The sequence below is a fragment of the Fulmarus glacialis genome, unplaced genomic scaffold (assembly GCF_000690835.1).
Source record: "Fulmarus glacialis isolate BGI_N327 unplaced genomic scaffold, ASM69083v1 scaffold41747, whole genome shotgun sequence".
Classification (NCBI taxonomy): Eukaryota; Metazoa; Chordata; class Aves; order Procellariiformes; family Procellariidae; genus Fulmarus; species Fulmarus glacialis.
In genome coordinates this window covers 1-23,203 of record NW_009222235.1, presented here as the reverse complement: position 1 = coordinate 23,203, position 23,203 = coordinate 1, and the positions used below count along the sequence as shown (strand labels likewise).

General features: G+C 37.5%; 1 protein-coding gene across 1 annotated transcript in view; it reads left to right on the top strand.

Moving 5' to 3' along the window:
• The window catches only part of GALNT1 (polypeptide N-acetylgalactosaminyltransferase 1), a 30,943-nt gene extending 9,224 nt beyond the window's left edge, over window positions 1-21,719 (top strand). The window contains exons 3-5 of the mRNA XM_009581386.1: window positions 12,135-12,301; window positions 19,726-19,933; window positions 21,545-21,719. Of these exons, the coding sequence (XP_009579681.1) occupies window positions 12,135-12,301; window positions 19,726-19,933; window positions 21,545-21,719 (550 nt within the window). The remainder of the gene's footprint in view (window positions 1-12,134; window positions 12,302-19,725; window positions 19,934-21,544) is intronic.
• Window positions 21,720-23,203: the final 1,484 nt, after the last annotated feature.

The following is a 23,203-nucleotide window of genomic DNA, read 5'->3' as shown; positions in this document are numbered from 1 at the left end:
AAGCTTTGTGAAGTCTAGACTTTGAATTAGCCAAAAATGGAAAGAGAAATTGTTATAAACTATTAAAAATTTATCACCAAAACATCACTCAAGCTTTTGCAGACAAATGAAATTACAATTTTAAAATCAAGTTGAGCTATAGGAATTGCTTGTCTTGCACACTTGGCTATGCTCTGCAGTTATTGTGTTTTGCAGTAAGATATGCATTATAAATTTAGTAATGTTGCATTTGTTTCTCTTTTCCATTTGTATGGACACACATACTGTCACTATACTATGTGTGTGAAAGTGGACTCTTAGAATAAAATTTTAGGTAAGGTCTCAGGGCAGAGTTGGATTTTCTGTTTTTGTAAATTGCTGCCAAAAATTTTAACATTTACTTGCTGTGTGCATTTTCAGTAGATTTTGAGAGAAAAATGATCCCCAGAAAGCTCCTCCTTTTGTCATCTTTTCAGTATGTACTCCATAAGGTCACACTAATTAAGAAGTTGCGAGTGTGTTAACATTTCCCCAGCAAATTTGAGAACAATACCGTGTTTACAATGCAAGAGTATCTTAATCTGTATGTGTGGATTAATATTACTTTCCAAGAACACAGTAGCCATTTTCAGAATTGTGGAAACTATAAATATGCTCCGGTGTTGTATGTATGTCTTATGAAAGTATTTATCTGATTAGTCAAAATACTCACGTGGCCAGAAACTGTTTCTGCTGCTTAACTCCACTGTTAGTGGAGTTGCTTCTGTTATAACTTGTTCTATCTATATCCCTACTAATACAGAAATAGTTTTGGGAGAAAGAGAATGGGTAATTTCTAATCATTCTTTACCACATTTATGTGCTTACAGCACAGCTGCCAATAGCACTTTCAATCAAGGTTTTGAAAAAGTGGGATATGTTCAAAGGCACACTTAGCCGTTCAACCATGTGATTGTTTTCTTCACAGGTTTTGTGGGTTGCTTCCTTTAATGTGGTGTGGGGGGAAGATGTGACTATTTCAAGTCTTATAATTCTCTGGTATGTCAGTTCTTCTGAAATACAGAAGTCTGTAAAAGTTTTCCCTAGCGGTTACTCATTCAAAAGCTGGTGGAATTAAGTGTGCCAGGACCAATTTGCCATATGTATTTAATGGGGATCGCATAACCAGACAGCTGGAGAGCAGCTTTTGGAGTAGTCTACATTATCCTTCACATTAATTTCTGGTTCTGTCAAAACCCCCTGTCACCTGTGCGAAGGCAAGCACGTTTGTGTACCTGCTCGGTCCTCGAGGCAGCGTATGCCTGATGGGTTACGTGTTCTGTCTCGCACGTCTGCTCTGGGTGCTTATAGGTTAATCTCCACAGATGACCCACTCAGGGTATCATGTTTATGTTTTGGCCAAGAAATTGTGTTTCCTTACTAAAAGAACAAAAACGTGAGCTATTTTAATAACTTCTAGGCTCTTCTCCAGCTCAGGGAACTCCTCAGTACGAGCCTTCTACAGCAGTTGAAATCTGTTCTGCTGAGCTGTGCCCCAGCCGTATTAACAGGTTTATATTTATTTTTATTATTTGGCACAAAATCACTGAGGCACATAGATGCCTTTAAAATCATTGGCATATGCCTGAATTGCTAGTCATTTTGTGTCTGCAAGCGGGAACATTATTCTACTTATTCTTCTCATTGTCGCAACTAAATGATTTGCCTAACAGAAAAAACTAAGCCAGAAGTAATTTTTTAGCCTGGATACTTCCCTAAATCTGGACTGGGGCATGTTAGTGTAACTAACTAATATAACTGACAGTGCCACAACCTCTGGAGGGATGTTGCGGGGGAACAAGCAGCTGGGGATAGCAGATTGGTTTTAAGTTGTTAATAGAATAATTCTTGTAAGCACATCTTATTCTGGTCTGTGAATCAATCATCAAAGTGGGAGTTGATTCACAGTTGCCAGGAAAATACGCAGCTGTGGGCTTGACATGACAGCAGAGTAAAAGATTGGTGATTAGGAACACTAGAGTCTTGTCTTGATTTTGCTGAAGATGAGGGAGGCAATGAATAAAATAGGTGTCAATGACTAAAACAGGTGTTCAGCTGTGCCTATGTGTCTTATACCAATATTCAGGCTGGCAAGTGGTGTGGTTAAATGCACAAAATTTGTATGTGTCATATGACTTGCTTTTGCTCTCAGTGCTGTTTGAGGTGACCTGGAAGCTGCTTTGTAAAATGAAGAATGAGTACTGTGTCCAAGGCTGAGCTTTCCAGGCTGTAGTCATTATTTAATAATTTGTGGAATATATAAAACATTTAAGGAGACATTTGGGTCCCTGGTATGAGAGTTTAAACCCAATTCTGACTTTTTTACACTAGAAAAGAGCACCTTAAAACACTTGTCCTGGCACAAGTTGGTCAAGGCTGGAAACAATGGAGGCATAGCTGGGACAGAATAATGTTCATGTAAGCTCTGGTCCTGACTGGAGCTTATGATGCAGCACTAAGAAGGGTGTCATATTTTGCAGGTTGAGATTTCTTGGAAAGGTGGTGGGCTTCCCCAAGCAGACCTGAAGCAAGGAGGAGTGTGGATAGCTTTGAGATACCTTAGCAACTCTTTCTCCAAGGTTGCAGGTTCTGTAGAACTTGGCATAAAAGCTCTTCCTTGTCATTTTGTTCCTTAGTTGGTGTAATTTTGCCAGAATTAAGGGTATCTGACATCTTCTTATACCTCAGTTAGTTCTGCATAACATTTGGGATCTTTTTACTGTCCTTTTCTCAAACTGTCTGTATTCAGGAAGTAGGTATGTTGGGGTTTGAGTGGTATAGTGGTTAGGGTATAATCAGAGTTTTTAGCCAGGTGGTCCTGCATATTTGAGTGAACGGGGTCTAAATTCATACGAACTATGACTTCAGCCACTTAATAGAAAAGTAAGATGCAGATCTCTAACTTAAAGAGCTTAATGTTTAACTAGTACAATAATGTGGTCAGTTTAAGTTATTATCGAAGGCTTTTTTGCTGAATCAAACTACCTTGCTCAGTTCCTGCTGCCAAGTTTACTTTCACAATCGGGAGGAAGTAGGCAATTTTTTTCTGGCGTTAAAAGCCACTCTTCTAAGTCTAACTTACATGAATGTTGTGGAGTTTATAGCAATTATACTGGGCTCCTTTCTGAGCAAGTCCTTCATATGACTAATTCTGTCATCTCTTTGTTTAGAAAGAACTGTATTTAGATTTAGACTTTAGATTTGGGCATTGTTAATTGTATGATACAATATAATGATTTCCAGTTATGGGACTGCAATCTGGTTTTCATATGTGTGCTTTAAAAATGTATTGTTGATTTTAAGCCTGAAATATACATGTGAGAATACACTGGAATTTGGATTTTTAACTTCTCAAAACAAATTGATTTGCTGTATACTTTAAGATACCACAGTTGTATCATAATATGACACATTCATAAAATTTACACAATCCCTGTGTGAGGAAAATAGTTTGAGTAAACTTATTCATGGTAAAACTAGTAAAGGCACACATGCAAGAGCATGCTCTTGGAACTCAAATGTGTGACACTATGGGTTTTTTAAATGGCAGCGCTTGAAATATTTACTTCTGTGTGAGGCTTGTGAAGGTGTGCTCTCTTTGCTTTTAATTACTTTAATTCAGGAGAAGAGCCAAGGGGGTAGTTTTATAGTACGTATGATCTGGTGTAAATGTGGACTGCAGCCAAAAGAAGTCTTCTCACTGCCTCTGTTGATACTGATCTGACGGTTGTGTGGCCTTGGCATTCACTGACTGGATGGAGGATTGCACACCAAAAAGGGGAAAAAAACTATATTTTGTTGAATCAGTAAACCGAAGCAATACACCCAGTAGTTGTATGATTACCAGATCTGGTGCAAAGAAGGGGATGGGACAAAACTGTAATGGTGAAGAGTGGGATTATTGCTTTTGGCAGCAGCCCACAGTTGCACGAGATTAGGTGGAACATGGGGGGAAAAAAACTTTCTTGCAGAAAGTGTGCATTAAAATCCCCCTAAGATCCTGGGGATTTAAATAGCTCCATAAATTGTGATATGCTTTGCGAACTTTTGGTATTCATTTAGCTCAGGTCATAGTGATGTAAAAGATAATAAAAAAGAGCAAAGTTGTCAGCATAGTGGTGGAAGACTTCAGAAGTTTATTCAATGTTTTGTTACAAGCTAGAAATCCAGGCTGTTAATTAACCTGGCATCTGTAAAGGAAATCTGCTGATCTGATGACCAGCAATATAACTTTCAGCAACGTCACGCTGGAAGCCTGAAAGCATGTCGGGTATTAAAGACTTTACAATTCTTTCAAGCAGGAATATTTTTTCACGTGGCTTTTGTGGTGCATATAGCTTGTTTACTGGCCCACTGTAGAATCAATGTTTGGAAATATTCTTGTTCACGTTGACTTGATGAGTTAGCTGGAAGAAATTATCTATAAATCTTTTTCCTAGAGAAAGATTAGAGGGAAAAGAAGTAACTTTAAAAATCAGCTTGCTTCCTGTAAACTTTTTTTTATATATAGACATATATATACACACATATATATGCATACATATATATATGTGTGTGTGTCTGTATATACACACGAACACTTGGCAATCTCATTCTTAGTTGTGACTTCCATTTTGGATGAGCAGCCATATCGTGAACTTTATTCAAATTGATAGGTCAAGTATAGAAAATAATTTGGCTAGAGAACTTAAGGTTCAACTTCAGTCTTTGAAGACAGAATTGTTTTTGCTTCTGTCAAGAGATGCTTTCCTGTGATCACTTTCAGAATAAGGAGAATAGTCAATTGCAGCTAATGATTTTTGTGAAATTCTGCTTGAATTCTGTAACCACAATGGTTTTAAGGACCATTTTGGATTTTGTTTCCAGGGTCTAAAGAAGATTTCTACTTGACTCATGAGATAATGCGACCTTTCTTATATCCAAATCTTTGAGATCAGAAGAAAGGAAAATTTCATACTCTTGATGTCAGGTAAATTACATAATACTATTGAAGGCAGACATTAAGCAGGCTGGATGGAAATGTTTAAATAAGAATAAGGGATTTACCTGCATTCAGGTCACCTGTTCAGAAAGATTAATTGGAGTTGTGATATGAATTATAGAAATGAAGATGTCTTTCTAAACTGAATTGTTCTGATTTGATTGGAAGAAGCACTTTCAGGGGTAGCGTAAGTTTTGTTGCAACCGTATCTGCAGTGCTTTCTCTTTGTGTGGCTGCAAGTTAAAACTGTGGTTGTATGCACAGTCTGTGCATTGAAAAGTGGTTTGGCATGTTACGATAGTCAGTGATTCCATCTTGCTCAGAAGTATTGCTTTTAGCCCTTTTAGCTGTGTTGTTTCTGTGTGAAAATTAGATCTTTATCCAGCTCGATTGTCTTCAATTTGAGGGCTTGGGGTACTCTTAAAATTTATGTCAGAAGCAGATTTATTAACATCCTCATTCATAATGATATCATGAGGCTGCTGCTCATATCCAGGAAAGACTAAGTCGGTGTTTACCAGAAACACACCACTTGACTTGAGTGCTGGTGGTTCTTGCTGTAGTGTTTTGACACTTTTTCTGCCACCCCTGCTACAGGGCGTTATCCTCTGATGGAAATGTAGGTCAGTCTCAGCAGCTTCAGGGTGACTCTGAGTCTTACTGCAAAACTGTTTTCATCCATGATTTAAGTAGAGAGGAGTTTTCACGTTGGGCATAGCTGTGCCTCAGCTTTATTACATTAAGTTTACTGCAGACGATAACTTTTCACAAATGGACAGGTAAACAACGGAGTACTGACATTTTATGGCACTGCAGCAATATTCATCAGATACCAGTAATTAAAGCCTGAGATTTCATGAGAGGAGTTCAGATTTTCTGATTTTCTTCTCTGTCAATCTGGCATTAACTTTGGTAACCTCAATAGAAAATAAATGTGTATTTTAAAGTCTAGGATACTGATGCTTACTTCCAGAAGTTCCAATATGTTTTAATACTGAAGAATATGCTGTTTGTACTGCATCAGTAATATTAAACAGATTTATTACGGGGGCTGTGCTGTGTAGCATTTCCTCAAAACTTCAGCTCTAACATGATTTTCAGCAAGACTTGGATTATTCCTTTGTCAAATTTGAAGTTCTGGGATGCAGTTTATTTATAACTGCAGCATTTATTTTATGTTGTTTGTAGTATGCAAGGTAAAAGATTGTACTAAATTTGTAAGATGATTAAATACGTTTCCTCCACTGCTCCAATCTGTTGCTAATACAGCTTTCAAAAATGCATCGGCACTGCATTGTCATACTGCACATACGAGCTCTGGTCTGAGCTCCACTGGGATTTCCCAGCTGATCTGTTCAGTGCACAGGAGACACTTCTGCTTGCGTCCATCTCTGTCCTTTATCAGAGTGCTCTGGGTTGTGTGCACTGGGCTAGAAAACGAGGATTGCATATATGTTTTACTGCTGTTAATGTTTTTGAGCCACTGCAAATTTTTGGTCATGCCTTGTTCCTATGAAAGGCTGGTGGAATCTGGGAATAAAAGTGATATCAGGTATAGCAAATGTGGCTAAGGCAGCATCTAAGTCCATTGATTTTTCTGTTTAGGTAAGCATGAGTGGCCTCGTTTTGAAAATTTCATATTTTGGAAAAAATACTCTCATGTTACTTGTCCTCTCATTGTTCCTCTGTGGAGAATAACTTGTTGGCAGCATCAGAAGAGGTAGAGATCTGCCCTGTAGTATTTAGAAATTCAGCATCTATTTCTAATGCAGAATATAAATATGACATCATCTTTCTAGAAAATGACTCAAATAATTTTTTTTCATGTTTTGCCTCATTGAATGAGGTTTTCCTCATTGTGTCTCACTGCGTAAACATTATGGCAGTGTATAATTGATTTCCTACAAAACCTCTACCTTGTTTGTAGCTTTTTTGGGGGTGTGATTCTTTAGCCTATGAAACAAAAGTATGTAAGGGCTATCAGGATATTAAATCCTGTTTTATTACATCACATTCAGAAATTATTTAGCATGACTTTGAAGGGTGTGCAAACAGATCACTGCTAACATTGTAAATATTTGTCTTTCAAGATATGACAATATTACACATGTAGCACTCAGCCTTGGGTTTTAGGAATAATTTCTAAGTAAATTGATCCATGAATACAATTTCATAGTATTGATAAAATGCCAAGTGCTATTCTCTAATAAGATGGCTGCACAGTTGCATTTTTTTAAGGTAATATTTGAAGTGTTTGTGAAAATCCCAAATAGTAGACTGAAAGAGGTGATACTAGGATAGCGAAGGGCGGTGTCCCGAGTTCCTGGCGCCTCTGCGTCTCTGGTGCTGATGGTTAGAGTGGGTAAGCCTTGTTATCTTGGAGTTGGGCACTGAGCAGAGCAGATAGGTATCAGAAGAATTTCACCTTCTGAGGAACTAAAATGAAGGATCTTGTGAGATCACCTAGTAGATTTCTTCTGTCCCTGCAGTGGTGAAGTAAGTTTTTCTCATTCCTTTGCTGGCATGAGAGAAAAGAGAGGCTTCCAGTTCTGCCAGATGTGAAGGAGGGTTGAGAATATATGGTTGTGCTGACATAGGAAGCACAAGATGAAGAGTTGTCTTCTTTCCTTGCAAGATTGTGCTGAAGCAGCATTTAAACTCTGAGATTTAACAGCTTAATTTTATTTGGACAGAATTGCCTTACCTGATGTATCTTCTAGGTTATTTTTGTAATGTCTCCTGTGGACTATTTGTACCCTGGGCTGAAAGAGAAAAGATGAAAGCAGTTTATTCAGAGGCTGTTCAGGTGTGTTTGAAGTAGTTTTCAAGTGGCTATACATAATCTATTTAATAAAATTCACCTTGAGTTTTTTTTGTTCTAAACATCTCCCTATCTAAAATGTGCAGAGCTTCTGTATAAGATTCAATTAACATCTTCACAAAAAGTCACGATAATGGAGAAGCATAACACAACTCATAGTTGTTTTTGGCCTTGCATTTTAAAAAGTTTTGTAATGGATTTAAAACTTTGAAATCAGGCTACAGGGTGTTAGGGACAACAACTTGTGTTTATTTTGCTGTCACTGTTCTTATTTAGCAGTGTTATACACACATATGCTAGGATATGTTCTCCTTCCTTCGCTTGTAATCCATTAAACTTAAATTCAAGTTATGAAGGGTTTGGACCTGTTGTACTGCTTTGTGCTCTTGGGGAGTTATAGACCTATGAGTAACCATGTAGTTATAAGGGACCAGGCCAAAGTATTTTGAATATATGGTGCAAAACTGCAAAAAGGTGAAATTCTGTGGAGAATGTGCATGAGCATCTTCAGAAGTCAAAGCAGAGTCATGTCTTTATAGTCCCATGGCTCCCTTGTAAAACAACTTTTAAAAGTATAGCTTGCAAAAGTAATTTTTTTTGTGAAATCTGATTTTGATGAGGCATTAAAGATCTTGGATAACTTTAATTTTATTTCCTAATTACATGAAAGCAAGAAGTCAAATTTTAGGGAAGAATACAAGGCTAATGCAGCTGAAGTTGGGGATTTTGGTGCATGAGAGGGAGACTTGCTATGAAATAAAGAACATTACTGTTTTGAGCATTGGAATGTGTGCATCAAGAAATGTAGACTAATTAGGCTTTTTGTCTTGATCATATTTTAACAATCTGGCCTATTCTTTTTGTGTGTCTTTAGGTAATAGGGCAGTAAGTCTCTGCTTGCATTTAAAATGTCTGACATTTTTGGGGAGTTTCCACAATCTAAATAATATGTGGAGTCACATTAGCCGAGAGTTTGCATGATGAATGCCATAGATTAAGGAAAGGATGATGCATTCTGTGTGAAGTAGACATTCTCAGCTGCTGTTTGGAGTCTTCGTTAAATTACTGGAGATGGTATGCCTTCCTAATATTATGCACTCAATTTTAAAACTGTTTGAGGCATGATCCAACAAAAGGAACAGAATGTATTAGTAGTGAATTAAAATTCAAATTGTCCTTAATTCATACCCCTCATGGTTATGCTACTAACATTGCATAACTGTTGGTTGAAACTAATGCTGTATTTTAAGTTCTATAGTAATCCCTTTCTGGGGTAATTTGTTTTCAAATGAAAGACAAAAAGGATTCTTAATTTAAATATTTGTTAGTAAGGATAAAATATGAGGTTTACATAAAAGGCTAATGCTCTAATCACAGGTGTCAGCTGTTCTATTTTATTTGTCTTATGTTCTGCAGCAATATGTTCCTGGGGGGAAAGGAGTGTATGTCAGTGTTTTCAAAATGAAAAACAGATTTTTTTCATTTGTATGTATTCACAAGAATTTGTACAAATATAGCTAAAAGGTGTATATATAGAAAGGCAGGTGAAAGCAGTATTAAAAGTCAGATATCGTACTATTAATTCTTTCCTTTATCCTGCCTGCATCAATGAATCTTTCCAGAATAATTTCACACAAACACTTTATTAAGAATAGCACTCAAAAATTTCCAGGCCAGTTTCGTTATGAAACACCCTTGTGTTACCCATGGCAGCCTTTTATATATTGGTAAACAAGCCAGTTTAGGGTCGCTTTTAACTTATTACCCCAGAAAGGCTTGGTCTGGGGATGAGAATAGGCAAGTCTTGTTATGGAAAGGAGGATCTTCACCTTCTGCAGGACAGAGCAGTGGAAATGCCTTGCAGGGAGAGGGGTGTCCCAAAAAACTCCTGTATGCCTTCCTCTTAGTGCTAAAAAGTTCCCCTTCAAAGACGGATCTTAAATGTTTTGATATATTTATACTTTGGACAGTGTAATGGTTTAGAAACATGGGTGGCTTTTGTTATACCAATTCATTGATTTGGGCTCAGTAAAATAAAAGGTTCTGTAAAACTGTAAAAAAAAGCCAGGGCTGCAGATGAGAGATTTCGTACTACAATAGTAGATCCTGTGGCCACCCCGGCAAGATGTTCCATGTGAATGACACATTGTTACTGCTTTTCACAGAGAACTGCTAATAGGCTACTCTCAACTTTTTTACAAATATTCTGCCAAAAAGTAGAGGAACAATTGGTGGATTTGTATTACTACTGTAGCTGAAGGTCTACAATCAGGCACTTATTTTCTGGTCTAGGGAGCAGTGCAGCAGAAGGAATAAAACATTGAAAATTTGCTTTTAAAGCAGCATAATAGGCTGAACAAGTGACAAACATGGGGGAAGAATTATTTGGCTTACGATTGAATTTTTCATCTCAAATTCACAGCATTTTTGTGAAAAGCTATTTTATTTTTCAAGTGATACCACAGAAATAACTTTATCAGTTGGCATGCTTTGCAAGTTTTTTTTACATGTGAATTAAATTGGAAAACATAGGGATATATGGCTGCTTTCCCTGAAGATTTTATGGTGTTCACATCAGTGTGGTGTATAATTAAATTTGCCCATAATTGTATAATAAGTAAGTATAATATTGAAGACAGATAGTGCCTGATCCTACTGTTTCAGTTCTCAGAAATGAAACATGATTCCACAGAAGCTCTTCCAGATATTTCTTCAATTGTACCTGGACTTACTGATCTTTTATGGAATCTCGGCGCACATTGGGCTTTTGTCACCAACTCAGAACTGAAATGCCTATGTATTACAAAAGCTGCTCTCACTTACAAGAGCTCTGGCTAACGAAGTTATCCAGCAAATAAAATACTCATTCTGGGAGCCCAGTTTTGGCTGACATTCCTGGTGTCACTGTTTTTTCCAAAGGGGGAAAAAGGGGTGGGGATAGATGCTGACACCATGATTGTGTGTTGGCAGGTTGTTCCTTCAGTATTGTTTTAATATGTTTAGGGTAGAGGATATGCACTATGTACTTCTCAAGCCCTCAGACAGGGCCACTGCTGTTAACGTGATAGTCACAAATACTTGTTAGCGTATTTTAATAGCATTCAGATCAGGTTATATTAGAGTGAATTGACTCAATAATTGGGATCTAATAAAAGCTATTTTGTTGGAATGAAGCTCCATTGAACATGTTTCTTTTTCCTCTTCAATGTTTTCCTTGGGTTTGAGATCTGCGTATATCTCTTTAGCTTTGATTCTGAAAGGATTTAGTACCATCAAATCTTATGTAGGTTTCTGTGTGTGATTTTGAATATGCAGGGGGAACAGATCTGTGCAGAGAACACTTAAATTTGCATGGTGATTTTTTAGTGCAGAATTGTATTTTCAGAATTGTTAAGAGTACTTTATGTACACCGTATTGATTTTTCTAGGAGATACTGAAAATATCACTTGTTTTAAAATAGTATTGCGGAGTGTGAAATGTTGGCTGCATGTGGAGTTACTTGGTGTGTATGTCATATTTTGCATAAATGTCCTATATGTGCTGTTAGGAGAGCTAAACCTGTGGTCTTCCGTGCTAACTTTGGAATGTGAATATAATTCTCTTTTAATTTGATGAACTCTTATAGCACTTCCAACATGTATACAATGAGGAGGAAAAAAACCCAAACCCTGTGTGATATAATCACATTAAATTATGAAATATACCTAACTCACCAGTATTATAGGCAGTATACGTGTAGTCTTGGCTTTTTCCAAACATCAACTGTGTCCAGAATTCTTTACCTCTTTTAGTTATTATTTGGTTTTGTTCTATATATACTTTTTATTGCATTTACTTCCTAGTTTAAGTTTGCCATTTCTTATCTTGTGTCTCTTTCTCCCTTCCCCCTCTGTCCCCATTACAGTACTAGGGTTTCCCGCTTGCCCTCTGAGGGAATGCAGGCCTAAATTAGGGGCTTGGATTAGTGTATCTGGACATGCTACTCTTCACAAAACAGGCGTAGTGGAAATAAATAATCTGTTATCATCTCCGTGTGTTAGCAGCATGGATTTCTCTTTCATTTCTAGAATTGATTATTGAATTGAGGTTCTCCTTTCTTAGTGGTAGGATAGAATACATAGATGTATACATAAAAGTCAGGGTGTTTTTTAGGTAAAAATATAAATCTGTGTACCGTTTGCTCCTTTGTCATACTTTGCATACAATTGATACATCATGAATGTTAATATTGATACTCAGAAATAAACCTCAGAATAGCAGTTCTAACTGAAGGCTTGACCTTTACAAATACATGCCTTATTTTTTGTTTATAGGTGTAAAACGAAGGTGTATGTAGACAACCTTCCCACGACAAGCGTTGTCATTGTTTTTCACAATGAGGCTTGGAGCACACTTCTACGAACTGTTCACAGTGTGATAAACCGGTCACCACGACACATGCTGGAAGAAATAGTCCTCGTCGATGATGCCAGTGAAAGAGGTAATGATAACGTCAATGCTTTAGCTTGCTGCTCTTTTTACTTAAAAAATTGAGACTGACTTTCTATGGGTTTAGCTCTCCTCAGCAAAACACAGTAGCTGGGGTAGGGGAAAGCAGAGTGAGCAATGCCCATTTGGTGTCGGTCGTTCTCCACTGAAAACTAGTGTAAGTTCATCTGTCTTTACTTTTCTGTTGACAGTGTAGAGTTTGTGTTTACTAGTGGGTTTATCCTATTACAGCTTCATGTTTTGCATTTAGAATTTTAACACATTCCTAAAGCTTGAGGGCATTTAATACTTGAATCACCTGGTGAATAATAGCAAAGGCAACTCTATTGCTCACACACATCCAAATTTACTATCAGTACCGCTATTAAACTTGGTGCTCAGAGGGATTAATTTTGATCATTCAGTTCCTGGGAAGTTGAAATTCAGTGTCTATGCTGTAAGAGATTCCACTTTTTAATAACTAGTGCTCCAGGTGAAAATTCCATGCTACAGAATGAAACTTTCCGTGTGTAATGAAATTAATAGACAAAACTTGAAGCTGATTTTTTTCTTAAAGTAACTTGAATTAGATTTTACTCTTTTTGTATTTTTTGTAAATTACAATATAGTAGAAATAAAAATAATATTCTAGACAATACTTGGTGTTTTGTTTTGGTTAATAGTTGATATTTGGCTTGTTCCTTGCTTAGTCTTCCTCGGTGATATGGGTTATAAAGTATAACTTGAGGGATATTTTTTTTGTGTGTCTGTATTTTTATATTTTTATATTGAATCACCCTTTTTTCTATATTTCTACATTGAAAGTTTTCCACTAGGACTAATAGCTAGTAGGCCACTAGAAAAAAGTCTTGGCAGCCACCAGTTGTAGGCTGTTACCTGTTAGCAGGAATTCCCATGCTTTAGTCAAGAAAGGGTTTTACACCCAGCATGCTGACATCTCTGCCTGATGCTTCTGATTCAGTGCTGCAAAATCCATATTCTGCTGCTTATGGTAATTCCAACTTCAGAGTAAGATGGGTGACAAGATCTGTCCAAACAAGATCTATGTATGAAGACAGACACTGGGTTTCAGATCATACGGTCTAAGTAGCATTATGGTGCACGAATTACAGTGGTTAACAGGAGGGTTTATGATAGATAGTAACCATTACAATGGTTAACAGGAGTTTTTGTAGCTGAAGAGCTTTAGGAGTGGATTTTTGCACTTCATATCTAATGTGGTAGAAAGTATAATAGAATCATAGAATAGTTTGGGTTGGAAGGGACCTTTAAAGGTCATCTAGTCAACACCCCTGCCTTGGTCAGGGACATCTTCAACTAGATCAGGTTGCTCAGAGCCCTGTCCCACCTGACCTTGAATGTTTCCAGGGATGGGGCATCTACCACCTCTCTGGGCAACCTCTGCCAGTGTCTCACCACCCTCATTGTAAAAAGTATCTTCCTAATTTCTAGTCTAAATCTACCCGCTTTTAGTTTAAACCCATTCCCCCTTGTCCTGTTGCAACAGGCTCTGCTAAAAAGTCTGTCCCCATCTTTCTTATAAGCCCTCTTTAAGTACTAAAAGGCTGCAATAAGGTCGCCCCAAAGCCTTCTCTTCTCCAGGCTGAATAACCCCAACTCTCTCAGCCTTTCTTCATAGGAGAGGCGTTCCATCCCTCCGATCATTTTTGTGGCCCTTCCCCCTGGACCCGCTCCAACAGGTCTATGTCTTTCTTGTGCTGAGGGCTCCAGAGCTGGACGCAGTACTCCAGGTGGGGTCTCACCAGAGCAGAGGAGAGGGGCAGAATCCCCTCCCTCGACCTGCTGGCCATGCTTCTTTTGATGCAGCCCAGGATACAGTTGGCCTTCTGGGCTGCGAGCACACATTGTTGGCTCATGTCCAGCCTTTTGTCCACCAGTACCCCCAAGTCCTTCTCAGCAGGGCTGCTCTCAATCCCTTCCTCCCCCAGCCTGTACTGATACTGGGGGTTGCCCCAACCTAGGTGCAGGACCTTGCACTTGGCCTTATTGAACCTCACGAGGTTCACATGGGCCCACTTCTCGAGCTTGTCCAGGTCTCTCTGGATGGCATCCCATCCCTCAGGCATGTCAACCGCACCACTCAGCTTGGTGTTGTCTGCAAACTTGCTGAGGGTGCACTCGGTCCCACTGACTATGTCATTGATGAAAATATTGAACAGTATCGGTCCCAATACGGACCCCTGTGGGACACCACTTGACACTGATCTCCATCTTGAGCCATTGACCACTACCCTCTGGATGCGACCATCCAACCAATTCCTCACCCACCGGACAGTCCACCCATCAAATCCATCTCTCTCCAGTTTAGAGAGAAGGATGTTGTGGGGGACTGAGTCAAAGGTCTTATAGAGGTCCAGATAGATGACATCTGTAGCCCTTCCCATGTCCACTGATGTAGTCACTCCATCATAGAAGGCCACTAGGTTGGTTAGGCAGGACTTGCCCTTGGTGAAGCCATGGAGCCATGCTGGCTGTCTCGAATCACCTCCCTGTCCTCCATGTGCCTTAGCATAGCTTCCAGGAGGATCTGTTCCATGATCTTCCCAGGCACAGAGGTGAGACTGACTGGCCTGTAGTTCCTCGGGTCTTCCTTTTTCCTTCTTTAAAAATGGGGGTTATGTTTCCCCTTTTCCAGTCAGTGGGAACTTCACTCGACTGTCACGACTTCTCGAATATGATGGATAGTGGATTAGCAACTTCATCCGTCAGTTTCCACAGGATCCGCTGATGGATCTCATCAGGTCCCATGGACTTGTGCACCTTCAGGTTCCTTAGATGGTCTCAAACCTGCTCTTCTGCTACAGTGGGTGGCTCTTCATTCTCCCAGTCCCTGCCTTTGCCTTCTGTGGCTTGGGCAGTGAGGCTTGAGCACTTGCTGGTGAATGAGTTTCTTCTTCATGTTGCATGTGTGTATGATGCCTTAGCATATTAACTGACCTATTCCAAACTGTGTAGGTCTAGAGTACAGCTGGTTGTGGAGTAGCTGAGTAGACTAAAGAAAGATCGTATCAGCTAACTGAGCTCTGACCAAGCTGTTTTCCTAAGGAAGCGTAGCTCGTGCGCTCAGGTTGTGTTTGCACTTGTATCACTCTGTGTTCCTTTCCTCTCTCGGGCACCCTCGCTTGCTTTTGCTTTCTTACCTGATACTAACTTTAACTGCTTCAGCCAATTTCAGTACGATTTGGAAGAAGGGACAGAGGCCTTAAATACAATTACGCTCTGGCAGCAGAGGAGGAATGCCCATGCAAAGGGCAAGGCTACCACATAAATGTGTTCCAGATTAGATAAGAGGTGTGATTAACTTTTGCTTTTAGAAAGGCACAACATCAAATATTCACAGTTTTCACTTGTAGGGAATTCGTAGTTACACTCCACAATTTCTTGTAGTTTTTCAAACTATAAAAATTCCAGATTTTTTTTTGGTTCTAATGCGTGTGAAACTGCTCACCTCTCTTGGCATTGTTCCCAGGGAAGAATCCTCTTTTTAACACGGATGCTGATATTTGGATTCTGAATGCCCATACTAGGTTATTGTTACAGGTATATGCTTCTTTAATGGAACAGAGATATAGTACATTTGTTTTGGTTAGCTAGCTTTTGTGCACAGACTCCTAGGAAAGCAAAGTTTATTGCAAGTGTGCTCTGTTTCATTTGTCAAAACAGTCCTTGGCACTAATTCAAGTCAGCGCTAATGATTAATTGTGGCAGGTCAGCTTTCAATATGACCTAGAAATAAAGAGCAAGCTAATATTAAAATAACGTAGACATAATATTTCTTATGTTTTGCCTCTTCAATTTCTGTTTTAGAAAAAATCGATTTTAACATAGCAATAGCCATGTCCTCATTATGAAGTAGAATTATAGTCCATTTAGAAAAGCATGTGGCTTTCTCTAGATAACTTTTCTGTTTCTGGGTTTGGGTTAGGTAATACAAGCAAGGTAACTTAATTCCAGGCTGAAAGATACAGCATTTCAGACTTTTTTGGTGGTGTTATTGAACCTGTTCCAATATTTAGTTTTGAAATCTGTGATCTTCATTTCAGATCACTCAGGCATCTTTTTTTTGCAGTTATTTTCAACAATTACTGAAAGTTTTGTTTTGTGTTGTTTTCCAAAAACTTGTTATGGTTCCAGCAAGCATGCTTTTACATTGAACAAAACCAAACAGTGTGATGCCTGAAAATTTGAAGGGTTTAGCATATGCTACTTAAGCATTCTGTTTGTGTTGAACTAAAACAGCAGACTTTTCCAGAAAAAGAAAATGTTCAGCCCGAGTTGTGTATTTTGAATTCTAGCATCAGAGTCAATTTAATTGGAATAAAGTAAGCATTCAGTCTGCCTGAAGCACACTTTGTACCTGCTAGTGTCATGCTCTTAGAAGAATGAATTTGCATAATATCACGCACTTATTTACACTGAAAAGAAAAGCTTTGGAGAAACAAGACATATCTGTAATATTGTTCTCTAGTTACTGATCAGAATTTTATGTTTTAAGTATTGATCTTTGGTAACTATTTAAAAAAAAAAAATTAACAGGAGAAATCAGGATTAGTCAGTACTTAAAACTAGGTCAGCATTGAAGGGCCAAGAGTGGTAGGCAGATTGCATCAGGATAGAATACATTCGCAGAAGTTAGTTACACAGATAGAGATCAAAGCAATGTAACCAAAAGTAAATTCCTGCCAATAATGTCTTACAAAAGTATTCACACTTCTTAAAACTGTGTTTGCATGCTTATATGTGATAAATCTGGTGTTTATTGTAATTTGTAACTTTATTTTTCATTTTTATTCATATGTGACTCAGTAGTAGAATTGGCAAAGTATTTTTTAACTTAGACACTTACTTGACTTGAACTGAATATATTTGCTTTTTTGGCTTTCTTAGTTCTGCTACTGCCACAGAAGATGCTCTTCAAACTGTCCATAGTCGTAGGTAAAATTATGCACCCTTTTGATACAGAAAACGTTTGAAAGGAATATCCAGCAGAAGGAGTTAAATGAAACTAAAGTTATACCTCTGAAAAATACGTGAATTATTATTGTTCCCAAGTAGAATTATTTGTGGTTTGTTTTGATTTTTTTTTTTTTTAATATTATCAAAACCTCACTCTCTGTTTGAAGTGTATGAGGCAATGCTAAAAATTTACTCAGCTGTCATCCTGGGTCACTTGTAAACAACTGACTCTGTAATGCATAAAACTTTTCATTTGAGTGTTTAATATAGGATTTAGTATAAATACGACCAATAGGTTTGTATAGAAAATCATCTCTACAGCTTGATCTTGGCATTTTTTGTAGGCTAAAATGTATTGCATGCATTAAAAGACTATTCAAATACTCTTTTTTAAAGAAAAAAGCAAGTCTCGCCTTACAAGAAACTGTTACCAGTTTCTGGATGGATGACTAGCCCAAAACTCTAGACTCTTGCTCCTTGAACTAAGGGAGCAGTTTGTGAGGGATATGTATTGCTCTAAGAGACAGTTCTCTGAAGGGAAAATACACTGCTTAGATTTGAGCATTTAACCCTAACTGTTGGTAGCAGAGGAAAACCAGAAATCTTGATGCCTGAGTTATTTTCCATGCTTTTGTAGGGATGAGACATGAAGCTTTACCTTTTTGCTTATTTTGCTGAAATTCTAGTAATGTTTTAAGGGCACAGTTACTGAATGTCTGGCACAATGTTTTCTTTCTGGGATTACCCCCTTCTGAAGTTTTGAACAAGATGGTACTTCATAAGAATGTTTTTATGGACATGGTTAAACATGGGAGAAGGACTGTTCTTAACCCTATTCCCTTCATAGTGAAAACACTGCACACCTCTGTGATTGTTTCTTAGCGAAAAAAAATTGAAAAGTACTTGAGAAGATAAATTGAAATTTGAAATACTTTACAGAGAAAATGTAGGTAGGACTTAAGGTTTTTATATGCAATATGTTGACCATGACTTTCTTTAATGTAACTTCCTGTTTTATGTTAGTTCTTGGCTGGCTGCAGTTGCATTATTGAAATCTTTCTCTCTTTCTCTCTTCCTTCTGTCAGAATCTTACCATTCTGATAATGTAACTGTGCATTCAAGGATCAATGTCACAGCCCATATTCAGTCAGCTTTAAGTGGTTAGAACTACTTCAAAAGCTTATCAACGCTATACCTCAAATGTGCAGAGGAACATGTTGGTTTGTGTGACTTGCTCATGATATGGTTAGCATAGAGAGAAATACTTCACTGTTTTATTCTCTTTGCGTATATCATGGAAGCCATATACATTAAAACTATAAACATCACTATGATACTAGTTCTTTTAAATTAGTGGCTTTGGAAAGCTACACCGTAAAGTGATGAGATTATATTTACTACTGACTCAGTCAGTCAAATGTGCTCAACCCCAGAAGGCCTGCGAAATGTTCGAACATGTACACTTGGTTTGTACTAATAGACATTTATTTGAGTCTCTCTTAATATGCAAAATAAGAATTAACTTGCTTTGAGTTTCTCTGGAGACAAATATTTAAGATCTATCAAATTCTTAGGCTCTTTTAGCACAGTTCAGCTTTCAAGATGTGTCAGAACTTATTTCTGTGGGTTTTAGTGACAGTCTAACAATGCACAGAAAAGAATGAGGAGGCAATTAAAACTCATTCATCTGGAGAAGTGGTAAGGAATGGTAATCACCCTCAGGTCAACTCTGCCTCTTGAGGTTTACAAAACAGCCACTAAGAGCTCATGCCGTGCTTTTTTTTCCCCCTTCCAGTGTCACGCTTATTTTTGTATGAGGTACTTACTATCTTACGCTAAATCCTACTGCAGGTTTTGCACTGTTATAGCACTCCTGTGTGCTTTGAGTGTGTAAGCTAATATATTCCGTAGTTGTGTTATAAGACTGTTCTGCCTTTTTTACAGATTTGAAATCTGCAAGTTATTGCAAGAAGTCTGTTTCTGTGACTGTCAATTGCATTCTCCCTCAGTTCTTTGTTCTTCCTTTGGCATCATCCATCACAGTCTAATTTTTCATGGTGGACAAAAACCATGCCTGGCAATGGGAAATTTGTTAATTTGGCAGCACTTTATAATTTGGCAGCTCTTTGTAATGCAAGTAATTTTGAGTCTCTAGGCATATGGTAGTCAGTTATGTTTTATTTTGAATAATTTGTTCCTCAGCTAAGCTGAGGTTTGTTCATGTTAGGGATATTCATTTATGTGTAGCTGATTTTGTCTTTATTTTTGTTCTTAGGTGTTATAGTGATAATTTAATAGAAAAAATATTAGCCAGAGAAATCTAGAGAAAGCACAATTGAAAAACGGATTTGATCAAGTCTCTCTCTCTCTCAAAAAAAAAAAAAAAAAAAGCTGAACTATGTAACTGACAGTTTCCATGGTTTTGATCATTCTTTGCAGACTTTTTGAAAAGACCGCTGGAGAATTACGTGAAAAAATTAAAAGTACCTGTTCATGTGATTCGAATGGAACAGCGTTCTGGATTGATTAGAGCCAGATTAAAGGGGGCTGCGGCTTCTAAAGGCCAGGTCATCACCTTCTTAGATGCTCATTGTGAATGTACAGTAGGCTGGCTTGAACCTCTGCTGGCAAGGATCAAAGCTGACAGGTAATTATCCATCTGTTGGTCCATGTTCGTTTTTTCGGTTATTAAGAAATGTTCCAAGTATTACAATATAGCCTACAAGCAAATAATCTACTTTCTGAAGGGCTGGATAAATTCTCATTGGTGTAAGGATAAAAGGCTAATTCAGTACAACTTTTTAAAAGTAAAACTTCGTTTAAAGTGAAGCTTATATTGGGATGCATGGGATACTGTGTTAAATAGCAGGAGACCTGAGCATGAATGGAGTTGAGAGAGCAGTGGAATTTGAGGTCTTCCGTCTGCAGCCTGGCCCATTCCTTCATGAATTTGGGAAGATATTCTTGAGGAAGAAATGGAGCCCTGATCTCATGTAACACCAACACTGTGAGCAAGAACTGTCAGGTTTACTGTTTTCAGGTTCTCATTGTGATTTCTTTATTTCGTAACGTATTTGTATTGTGGAATTCTGTGCTGTGACTTGGTCTTCTGGGGTGTATTTTCTCAAGTTAGAATAGTTACTGGAATCATACTGATCTACACTGCAGTAATGTAGCTTTATATTTCTATCGTAAGTCAATACTCACAACACTTACATCCATGATAGTGTGATGGAAATTGTATTGGGGGCGGGGAGAAACTAAAAGTGAGAGAATGGTCTGCTTTATAAAACATTCGTACATCTGAGCAGTAACTCTGTAGTTGCACACTAGTCTGTTAGTAAACAGCATATTAAATAGACTAGATATTATGTATGGTGTTACAGATCTCTGTTTTGTTCTTATGGTTATAGATAAAAATCCTTTTAAAATTTAACATTACAAAATACAGCATTACGTGATGAAAAAGCTACAAGTAATAAAGAATCTTTGTTCAGAACCGTGCTAAGACATAATACTAACCTTCAAGTTATCATTAATACACTTTTTGTGAGACTACGATATTGTTACAATTTGTGCAAATGGCTCAACTAAGTCCTTTCAATTTAGTTGCAATCCCTGAATCTTTTTACAGAGCTTTCTGAGAGGAAGCCTGCTTGAGGATGGTAACTTAAGTGTCTTTAACATGGTTAGAATTAGTTTCTGTGAGTATATGTCTTAATAATGTCAGGACAGTGGACAAGGAGGCCTCTTTCTGTCAACTTTGATGCAGTAGTTATACTTCGTTAACAATGACTATAATTTCTTAGTCCTGAGGGCATATACGAATACTTTCCCAGAGCTAATGACCAATTTTTAATTTCAACACACGCAAGTTACTTTGACCACTTAACTAGAAACGAAAACCTCTTGTTTTCTATACAGCCACTGTGTGTGTAGAACTGAGAAAGCTGTGATCAATTTTTCCATCTGCAGAGGGATGAATATTTATTACTGATAATAATGCAAATACTATTTAAAAAAAGAGCTAGTATTGCCAAAATTGTATCAGAAAAACACATTTTCCTTTAGATTAATTAACTCTAATTAGCAAGGCAGAATTTGAATATGTTTCATGGTAATAATCTACCGAGTACTGTTGTTAAGAGATGTCATTATGAAAATTTAAACTGTATGTGTTAAAAAAAAAATTTAAAGAAAACCCCACACCTTTTTTGAAACTTTAATTAATTAGGTTTTGGTTCTTTCCTTTTTCTAGGAGAACAGTAGTGTGTCCCATCATTGACGTAATTAGCGATGACACCTTCGAATATATGGCAGGTTCCGACATGACCTATGGTGGATTCAACTGGAAGTTGAATTTTCGTTGGTATCCTGTTCCTCAGAGAGAGATGGATCGACGGAAAGGAGATCGAACCCTTCCTGTTAGGTAGTGAGAAATTATTAAATTGGTTAAAATGTTCACCTGATATTTACTCATATCCTTTCTATGTTAATCTTGTAAGTAAGTACTTAATGAATTGTGTTGTAGCATCATTTTTGTCTGGTTGAAGGAACAGGATAAAAGTTTTTACATGGATTGGTTGTTGGTAAGTTTTGGTAGCAATGAAGAAAGCAATCATCTCGTCACTTTAGAAATATTTTAAAGTTTTATGTCAATTACCGGTGAATTACTAGCTTTTAACTGGTTTTTATACTGATGCATGGGTTTTTATTGAAGCTTATTTTTATCTTTTTTTATTGAAGCTTATTTTTATCGAACCTTATTTTTATCTTTTATTCTAACAAAGTAAACAATGTTTTGAAAAGATGCATTGATTTTTGGCATATATGTGTGTATATATTTGTGTGTGTGCATACGTATATAAACTTATCTTCAAAGTGCATGGATGGGAGGTGAATTTATACTTATATATCATGTAGATGTTATGACAAAGGTAATGAGGCTCAGATAACTTGTGTGTAATGTGTACTTTTTAACAATTGCAAACTTACGTCTTCTGGCCTTACTGTTCTGAAAAGTGGGCAATATTTACTTACCATAAAGTTGAGGATATAGCCTTTACTCTTTTTTGTTTGTTTTTCATTTAAGAAATCCAGAGGTCTTCTCAGGATATGGCTAATTGTATTCTCCCTCCTCCCTTCCCCCCCGCCAAGTTTCCTTTCTGGTGGAAAAAAGCCACATAAATTTTTAGTTAGACTGTGACCTAGCTTGTATTTTATGTGTCTTTCAGAAAACACCCAAAGCGTTTCAGGAAAATGACTACTGATAGAAAATAATTTATGCTAAAAGTGTAAATAATTTGTATACTTGAACTACAAAGTTATCTTGTCAGCCTAATATATAATCTACCTATTGTGTATTTGTTGAGTAAAAAAATGGAAATTTGGCAGATGTTGCTAAAGTTAGGAGAAACTAGCACAGTTTTATTTTTTCTACCAATAAGGAATTTGTAAAGAAAATCTGGATATAACCACCACTGTACAATTTTCTTGTATGAAGCACTAAGAGTGAAAGCAAGCAGGCCACTTCGTGGCCTCCCATAACTTTTTCAAGAACAGTTGCCAAAAGTATAAATTTCCTATGAGAAACTGGTTTCTTTTTTATGAGTTACCAGCATTGGAGGCAGAAGTCTTTCTCAGGAATGGCAGCAGCTTTCTAGGGGCTGTCTCTCTATACGGACTCCAATTTGAAGTGAGAAAATAAGGAGAACTGTCACTAACTGGTTCCATCTCTGGAAAATTTTGAGCTTGCAAGTACATCAATGGTAACTGAATTTGGATGGAAGCCCACTGAGAAGGAACGTGTTAGGAACTTGGGAAATAAAAAGCTATTTTGTCAGTGTAAGTGTGAAATGTATTTAAGTATATGTTTTCATAGTGACTGATGGTTTTTTTTCTCCTTTTTTTCCCCCCC